The sequence below is a fragment of the Genypterus blacodes genome, unplaced genomic scaffold (assembly GCF_046128005.1).
Source record: "Genypterus blacodes isolate CSIRO-AG114 ecotype Tasmania unplaced genomic scaffold, CSIRO-AGI_Gbla_v1 ptg000052l_1, whole genome shotgun sequence".
Classification (NCBI taxonomy): Eukaryota; Metazoa; Chordata; class Actinopteri; order Ophidiiformes; family Ophidiidae; genus Genypterus; species Genypterus blacodes.
The window spans coordinates 6,136,025-6,145,000 of NW_027466864.1; the positions used below are offsets into that span (position 1 = coordinate 6,136,025).

At 45.1% G+C, this 8,976-nt stretch overlaps 1 protein-coding gene and 1 long non-coding RNA gene across 4 annotated transcripts in view; one reads left to right on the top strand and one right to left on the bottom strand.

Annotated features, from left to right (window-relative positions):
* Positions 1–207: 207 nt before the first annotated feature.
* LOC143001041 (uncharacterized) lies at positions 208–6,177 on the top strand. Of its 3 annotated transcripts, XR_012963682.1 has the most exons (6): positions 208–387; positions 1,197–1,357; positions 2,335–2,440; positions 4,715–4,758; positions 5,025–5,329; positions 5,781–6,177. It is a non-coding gene; the product is annotated as an uncharacterized LOC143001041 (long non-coding RNA). The 3 variants fall into 3 exon arrangements; XR_012963681.1 differs by lacking the exon at positions 4,715–4,758; XR_012963683.1 differs by lacking the exon at positions 4,715–4,758 and having other exon boundaries at positions 5,025–5,325.
* Positions 2,290–8,976, bottom strand: part of ica1 (islet cell autoantigen 1) — an 8,316-nt gene continuing 1,629 nt past the window's right edge. Inside the window, exons 3-13 of the mRNA XM_076150589.1 lie at positions 8,815–8,976; positions 8,358–8,430; positions 8,058–8,181; positions 7,307–7,505; positions 6,303–6,428; positions 5,888–5,986; positions 5,692–5,804; positions 5,390–5,436; positions 5,031–5,306; positions 2,838–2,927; positions 2,290–2,656 (exon numbers count right to left, since the gene is read on the bottom strand). The exon at positions 8,815–8,976 is cut by the window's right edge and continues 10 nt beyond it. Coding sequence (XP_076006704.1) covers positions 2,541–2,656; positions 2,838–2,927; positions 5,031–5,306; positions 5,390–5,436; positions 5,692–5,804; positions 5,888–5,986; positions 6,303–6,428; positions 7,307–7,505; positions 8,058–8,181; positions 8,358–8,430; positions 8,815–8,976 — 1,425 coding nt within the window. The 3' untranslated portion in view covers positions 2,290–2,540. The remainder of the gene's footprint in view (positions 2,657–2,837; positions 2,928–5,030; positions 5,307–5,389; positions 5,437–5,691; positions 5,805–5,887; positions 5,987–6,302; positions 6,429–7,306; positions 7,506–8,057; positions 8,182–8,357; positions 8,431–8,814) is intronic.

The following is an 8,976-nucleotide window of genomic DNA, read 5'->3' on the forward strand; positions in this document are numbered from 1 at the left end:
AGGTTTGAAAGGTGCCTCAAATGGCTCCAAGTGGAATTGTAGTTACATTACATTATCTAAATCGCTCGAACTGATCGTTCAGTGATTTGCGGCGACTGATCCAGCAGCCCGTGTAGACGTGACGGCTGAGTCGAGCTGCGGTGAGCAGGTAGGAACCACAGGCACGGACGCTGTTCCTGACGGGACCTTATACAGGTGCAACTTCCGTGTGTATTCCGTAGCGACAAGCTCCAAACAGTTTCAAACGTGAATGGCGGCACTCCTGCCTGGTCGAGCTTCTTTTACTGGGTCAATGACCACAACAACACACCGGGGAGCTGCTGCTCTGTTCGGGGGAACCGGGCGGCGGGGACACGAAGGAGCGGGGAGAAGAAGGACGCCATGACGGTCAGTAGGTTTACTTTCTCCTCAGTTAGTGTGAGACATGTAACAAACAGTTTCCTCTGGTTGACACAGAACCACAGTGACTTGGACCTGAAAGGTTCGAGGTCAAGAATCTGTTTGACTGAAGGCGCCGTCAGATTAATAATAACATTATTAATAACTTTAGTTGTATGACAGATTTCATGCAGCTCAATGTGCTTTAACACAAAAAACATGACAATAAGTGATAGACAAACAAACAAAACCGTTTTATAACACAATAAAATATTAACAATGATACCAGCAAAGCGAACTGAGTAAAAGCCCCATTTAAGAGACATGTTTCTAATTTCTGTTTAAATCATTCTAAGGTTGATTCTCTCCTGGAGCTTCTAGAAGGAAAGGAGTGGAACATCTGAGAGTTGTTGTTGAGGTTCTAGCTTCTGTCAGGCTTTATAGAATGTGTAGGGATTTATAGAGACATAATAGAGCTGCAGGGGTTAAAACATGTTGTGTTTGGGTCCAAACCCGTTTAAGCTCTCTGTGTCTTTCCTCAGCAAACCTGTGGGCCGAGAATGGGATTTCATAATGATAATAAAAGGTAAAATTACTAATTTTACGTAAATGAATTGAGCACAAACGTACACACAAGCTCTCACCCAGTATAGTAGGATATATAATAATAATATGAAAGAAAGAGAACATTGGATACAATAAGATAAACAAGAAAGATTATTGACTTTAAATAAAATCAAAAATTAGTGCAACCAATGAGGGTAAATTGATTAAAACTTTGATATGTGGTTTTGAAAACATTTTCCTCCTATTTTTAGTTTTTTAAGGGAAGAAGAATGGAGATCTGATGAGCAGAATTCAAAATCCAGAACAGAAAGTTACAGCACGTTAAAGGAGAAGAGCAGAGGAGAGGAGAGGAGATGAAGGACACTTACTACAGCAACTCAAGCTGGTTGCATTTCATTTGCACAACATTAAAGTAAGTAAAGATTTGATTGAAACTGAAGTCATTTGTCTGGTGGTTGCTTTCCTTTGGCTTATCGGTCGACACACACAGATGGGAAACACAGTTTGAAACTTTGTTCCTTTAATTTGTTCACGCGTTTGTAGAATGTTCTCACTAAACATGATTGTGGTTAATAAGCACAATAACATCTGATTCAATGTGATGAAGAGGTGAATCATCATTTTTAATATATATATATATATATATATATATATATATATATATACTGTATATAAATATTTAACTAACCATTCGTATATCTGACGTTGTAAAAGGTCTGCAAACCTTTTACAATGGCTTTGTATGGCTTTAACATCAAAATAACAAAGCTACAATCCAATCACATCATACATCTAGAATCAATCAAAACATCATGATGAAGCTCTATATTTGGACTTGTCATTAAGGCTTTTAGCATTTAGCATCACTATGCAGCATCGCAGTTTAAAACAAGCTCCAGAAACACACTGACAGTTTAAATCATACAAAACAATATACACACACACACACAAAGTAAATTGTGGCTACAAGCACACTGTAACTGGATAACAAACACACAACATGCACCATGCAGTGATAAAGGGGAGATGTGTTTACAGGTCACACAGGGGGAGGGGCTTAAACCTTTGCATAAACGTACATATGCAAAGTAAATCAATAACTTAACCCTACTGCACATGGGCGTGGTTTCTGTTTGAGTTCCTAACAGAGAGTTGTTTTTGTCCTCATTTCTAGATGAACAAAAGCACAGAAGTGGAACAATGATGCCATGTAAAACGTTGTTCTACGTCTCCCTGATAGCAGCTTGATCAAAGGCCATGAAGCAGAATCATTTCCTAGTGCTTGTATAGAAGAGCTGCAGCCATGAGTGGGCAGGGATTTGACTCATATTTCTCTCTAACATGTGACCTTGATTGGGTTTGTGTCCTCTCCACTCTTTCATTCCTCAGTTGTTCTGCCTGTTTGCAATCAGCAGCAATGGGACGAAAGCAGGAAACCGTCAGATTCCCGGGGGCGTCTGGAGAAGAGGACCTATTGTTCCCGACTCGCTCTGAGGTAAAGATGCTGAAATGAAACGTGTCTCCTTTCTCTCAGGACCCAGAGGAGGAGAACAGCTGAGAGTCGTTGGTGGCTTTTTTTTTGTAAGCGGGCCAAACTAGGCGTTGTGAAGTTCGTGCTCTCTGCCGGTTCTGCCCACTGCGTCGGGATTGGACAGGGGGTCCAGGTCGGCAAACAGGTTGAACCACGTGGAGAGGTCTTTGGGGGCCCCTGCTGTAAAATGAGTTAAGAGTAAAATGGCATTGAGACACGTTTACCAAGACCACAGTCAAATATAAAATCCTCCGTCTGGTTGAACTCATGGAAAGACCCCACAAAGCCTCATAAACACAGGTTTGAGCTTTAATGAGATCCTATTCTCTTCATATGCTTAACTCATTTGGCCCGGGCCTACCTTTAGCTGCCGGCCTGCAGAGGTTCTGATTGGCTCCAGATGATTGCTCCGTTGCCTGGGCGACGGGCTGCGGAATGCTTCTGGCCCAATCTGAAACCGAGATGCACGTTTAGATCAATCAACCTGGGACAGCAAACGTGCCAAAGCGCCGGATGGACGGAGACGCAATCCAAACATTTACCACAGCAAAGATCACATTTGACAGCGCCGAGGCTTCATTGGAGGAAGGCCAAAGTTTTAAGTTCAGCTCTGCGCTCCTTTCAAGGGAATTTATTTGACTTTTTGCGAATCCAAAAACACCATTCGGTACCAAAAACATCTGTAATCAAAAATCAGCAAACTCAGCAACACATCAACAGTTTCTTCCTCTGGGGCCAACAGCCTGAGAGGAGAGGAGAGCTGGAGCCTGGTGAAGGATTTGGATTCGTCTGTATATGAGCACATTAAGGTGCCTCAGCCTCAGCCTCAGCCTCAGCCTCGGCTCATTCACTCCTCCTCCTCCTCTGTTTCCACCTCTGGAGTTGAGGGCTGAATTGTGAAAGGATTAAAATGAGTTTAAACATCAGGGAGTCGACACAAAAGATGCTTTCAGAAAGTTTGGCAAATTGGATTGGAAATGACGTGAAAACTAATTTAAAGTGAAAGTTCTGAATTTTACTCTCATCTGCATCGAACCACTGTGAGGCTGTGGCTCCAGAGCAGCAGCGAGCCGCTCCAGAGCAGCAGCGGGCCGCTCCGGAGTGAGCAGCGTTTCAGATGGAGCTCACTGCCACCTCTACCTGCTTCACTTCAGTCTGAGCAGCGACTCGTTCCAGAGAGTCTGCAGGAGACGGGTTATTAACAACAACAGTCGACTGAGCACAAAACGTATTAGAGCGTCAGTTACTCAATAAATCCAGATGTTTATGTACACAGGTGACGTGTGTGTGTGTGTGTTTGTGTTTGCAGGCCGTCTAAAGTTTTGTCCCTGCAAGTCTTTATCAGCAGACTGACTTTGTTTCGCTCATTCAATCATTTTCTTAAACCGAAACACCAAACCAGGAGAACCCTTGCCTGTCCCAACATTTGACTGAACTCTTCTGGCAGCTCCTCTGTTTTCTCCACTTGTGCCTTCACTTTGAATCCCGGCTGTGACGCCGATTAAATCAGGGGGGAAACTCCGGCGGGGGTTGAATACTTTTTCCCAGTGTTTTTAAGAAGGAGGGATCGATGGGGCTGAAGTTTAGTTTGGTCGACCGCCTGGCCCCGCCGGCCGCTCGCACGTCTCCTTCCAAAACTCGATCACAGCCTCTGATCTCATTTCCCACCTGGGCTCAGATTGATCTGTTGTGAAGCTCAGATCATTTCCATTTCCTCTCATTCCTTTCTGATCATTCGCACAGAACCTAAAGCAGATGCAGGCTGGGGTCGTTACGTCGGGTCAGAGTATTTCTTTGCGGTGTATAAACCAGCATCTTTACCAGGGAGATGCCAACGTCTCACTTTCAGCCACTTCACCACACTCACAGGCTTTATGCTTCAATCCAAACACAACCTAGAGACGCAAGGAAACCAGATGAGGCGCTGGCAGCCGGGGCGCCCAGATGAAACGGAAAATATCTGGCAATTAGTGAAGCTTAAACAAATCTAATGGCCGTATTATAACAGCTTCCATCAAATGACTCTGACAGACGGGACTCTGACAAATCATTTGAAAAGAAAACACTTGGGTGGAAATCTGTGGCTGCGATGGGAAAATGCTGCTCAGGAGCCGGACGCTTCCACGCTTCCACGCTCCCATTCATGGAAAAACAGGATAACATTTATGTCATCAGAGGGTTTGATTGAATTACGATCAGAGTGAATCACTTCGTTTGCTTTTGCATTCTTCCTGTTAGGAGAGGAAATCTGTGTGGACGATCTGAAGGAGGACGAGCTGAGGGTCTCACACCAGGAAGCTTTAACTTTGTGTTATTTATTGTTATTCTAGTTATTTTACTCTGCAACAGCATGTTAAGTTGTATTCAAAGTAGGAAAAGTTTTTAAAAATGAAAACTTTTTTGATCAGTGGCCTTTCGGACACATTCACCTACTTTCTTGCTTGTTCCCTTTCTTTTCACTCTCTCTCTCTGTCTTTCCCTCTCCCCCTACCTCCCACCCCCCCTCACTCTCTCACTCTCTCATACACACACACACACACACACACAGGCTGACCTGAGAGGGAAGAGTCCAGGTTGTTCAAGCTCTGGTCCAGCAGCTGCGACGGTAAAAAGAAGGCGTTTTCCTGTTGCTGGGCCTCTGCTCCTCCTCCTCCTCCTCCTCCTCCTCCTTCGCTCGTCCCCTCCTCGTTGTCGCCGAACACCTCCGTCCACTCCCGCGAGAAGTCGCCCTCGTCCACCGACATGCTGCCCAGGATCTGGTTGAGTAAGGCCATGCTGTCCTTCTCCTCTCCCTCCCACTCTGGATGAGCAGACAGAAGATCCAAGTTTCCTGAAATGTCCAGAGATGAGTGAGTGAGTTTACAAACACAGTTAAACACCTTTATTCTTTTATTATTTATTAGGTCTTTTTACCGTCTGTGGCTCCGTCCGTGCCGTTTTCATTTTCCAGAGAGACGAGACTGAAGATGACAAAGGATCACAACAACTTCATTTGACAAAGGATTGATTTCTGATGTGATCAATTACAAACTAAATCAAGTCGAATAATTACAGTTGCATAAATAAGAGTTAGTCTGGAGAAGAACAGGAAGTCTGAACATCATCACACATTAGCTGAGGAGCTCCTGGGGCCTCTGAGCTGTGGGCCCCTGGACTTAATGTCCCCCCCCCCCCCCCAGGTCCGTCCCTGGTTCACGCTGTACGATGATGCTCACCGCTCGTCTGTGTTCTCTGCTTGCTTCCCGTCTTCTGCCTCCGTCTCCCCTTTGGTCTTCTTCCCCTTCCCCTTCTTCTTCCTCACCAGCTTGTCCGTCGGGTCTTGCAAACTCTGCAGGAGGAAGCACAGGTCACTTTCTCCACATGCTGCCTCAGACGTGTTCCAGAACCTGGAAGCAGTGATTTGACTCTGACCTTCAGGGCGGAGAGGTCACCAGGCTGGCTGCCCTTGAAGCTCTCATGGATGGCGGCCATAGTGTGGGACGTCTTCTCCCAGGAGTGCAGGAGCGTCGTCTAGAAGAAAGAAATACGGACCAGGACGGTTTCTGTGTCAGGACATAAACGTCTATTCTTCTTCTGTTTTTCCTTTTTGACGCACAAGCTGAGAAGGCACCTGGAAGTTACTGTATGATAGCGATCAATGAAAACACACTGAGTCTATATTTTGTATCCATAAATGAGCTAAAAATCCAGACATGTTGTAAAATCACCAGGATATCTGTTTTTCCTTTGTTCTCTTGGTGCTTGTCTTCCTTCCTGGTTGAACCACATGTGGTCAGGCTCCATTGAGTGTGTGTGTGTGTGTAAACAGCAGGGGTGTGTGGGATACCTGGTATGTGGTTAAGACGTGAGAGAGGAGGTTGCAGCGGCTCGCCCCCAGCATGTCCACCTTCTGACACACGTCACACTTCAGTTTGTCGAAACCCGTTTTTGTAGAGCGCACCTGGGCCTGAACCTGCCACAAAGAGAGATCACACACACTTACACACACACACACATGACTGTGGGGAGTGAAGTCTGCCTGTGCAAGTCTGAACACAAGACAGCGCTGCGTTCTTGCACCCTCTAGTGGAAGGATGTTAGAACTGTTTTGCTGCTTGATGTCTTATTCCAAAATAAAAGAACAAGAAAATAAACGACAAGAGAAAGGACTACAGGCAGAATGAGAAAAAAAGGGCAAAAAGGCCGACATTGTTCTTTTTATCGCATCTCTCTTTCCCCGCTGCATTGTCTTGTCTCTTTTCTCGTTTCCTATTCTCTGCTTTTTCTTCACCTTTTGTCTCGTTTTTTCATTTTCCTAATCTCACGTCCTTTTTCTTCATCTTCTTTCTCTTGTTTTTCTATTCTCTCGTTCTTTTTCTTCACCTCCTTTTTCTTGAAATAGAATGAGAATAAGAAATCAAAAAAAAGAAAAAAAGGAGGTGAAGAAAAAGAATGAGAGAATAGAAAAACAAGAAATCGGAGGTGAAGAAAAAGAAAGAGAAAATAGAAAAAGGAGGTGAAACGAGAAAATGGAGGTGAAGAAAATGAACGAGAGAATAGAAAAATAAGAAAAAGGAGGTGAAGAAAAAACGAGAATAGAAAATTGAGAAAAAGGAGGTGAAGAAAAAGATTCAGAAAATTATGAAAACAGGTGAAGAAAAAGCACAAGAATAGAGGAAAATGAACGAGAGAATAGTTAACTGAGAAAAAGGAGGTGAAGAAAAAGAAAACAAGCTGCTGAGGGTTAAAGATGGTTGAGGGCATCAGAGAACCTGAGATGTTTAACAGACCACTTTGCTCTCAACCTGATCCCATGGGCTGGAGCTGCGTCTCACTGTACGACAGACAAACCTTTCGGAACTTCTCCATCTGTTTGTGTGTGTCGGGATCCAGCTCCTGGGAAACATCCTTCATCCACAGCAGCGCTCCACGATACTCCGTCCTGGATTGTTCCATTCGATTCACCGTCAGCCACGTGTCCGAGATCGCCTGATATCTAAACGTCTCCACCTCCTGGTACAGACGGCACAGCGGGTTCCTCAGAGCCAACCTGGGAGATGAAGAGCAACAACTGCATTTAGAAACTTCCTCATAAATAAAGGGTTAGATTTTGTGTTAACTGTTAAGATGGAGGTCTGAAGTTTGGTCCAGAGCATCCTGTGCCCCCATTAACAGATCGTTGGTTTGAAATCTGTATCTCACTTCCTGGAGACACTTACAAAAGTGTCTCCAGGAAGTGTTTTTGATTGGTATCACATATCTCATATGTTGGTGGAGGTGGGTCAGGATCAGTTGAGTTTAGGAAGGGCCCTTCACTCACACAAGTAAATAACAAACAAGGCCTCAAAAAATGAATTTCCTGAATGTTTGGGGCTTTTTTGAGGTTACAGGCTTGGCAGAGATAACAAGGTCAAATTGTTGACCTGTCCTGCAGAGGACATGGAGGCCTACACATTAATGGTTTCTCCCCCTAAACCATCTGGATGTGACATTGATCTGACCAACAGAAACCGGCAGCGTTGTGTGCGTGTGTGCGTGTGTGCATGTGTGTGTTTGCATGAGTGTGTGTGTGTGTGTGTGTGTGTAAGTGTGTGTTGTTTACCTCTGCTGGGAGGAGAAGCAGAGAGCTTTCCCTGTGGCCTGCATGATCTTACCGGCCCGGGTTTTATCCTGCGACCCCTGGGAGCGCAGGAAACGACCCAGCTCGTTCTCCTCCTGAGAAAGAACTGGAACACACACACAAGTAAACACATTTAAAAAAAAAACATTATTTGTAATATGGATCAAATGAGAGAAAGCTAACTGGTCACATTAGATAGACTGGAATCAGATAAATCAGAGAAGTCCTGAAGTGATTTCACACACAGATACGCCTTGTAAATGAAGTCAGAAGCTAACGTACGGCAGATCCTCCTCTGGTACTGCTCGATCACCTTCAGCAGCTCCATGCAGGTTCTCTGGATGGAGTGGAAGACCTGCAGAGCCACGGGAAAACAAAGAGGTTTGGAGGATTAAGCCTATGTAGAATGTGAGTTAAATGATTAAATATCTCTAAGGATGAAGAGGAGAACACAGGACAGTGGACGCACATTCACACCCTGGATGTTCACATTTTTTACTACAGCTTTTTGCATTTTATGGATTCCACAGCATTAAATTCCCCTCTCCTGAAATGGAGTTGCAGGTGATGCGGGTAGGGAGGCGGGTTCACGTCAGACGTTTGAGCCTGAAGCAACTCGGGACATTGAGTGAATCAATAAGCAGCTTCAGTCCCTGTGAGCGGTGCAGAGGAACCTGCTGCTGAAGCTTCGTCCCAGTGTCATTGAGCGAATGCTGCAGAGCTGCCGGCTCCTCCTCACCTCCAGCTTGGCATCCAGGTCTGCGTCTGACGCCACCACGTGCTCGTCCTCCTTCTTCCCCGTGACCTTGATGAGCGTCTGCTTGGTTTTCCAGTATTTCTGCTGGAACTTGTTCACCACAGACGAGTCTTGGCTCTGGATGAAGCGGTCAAAGTAGTCCCG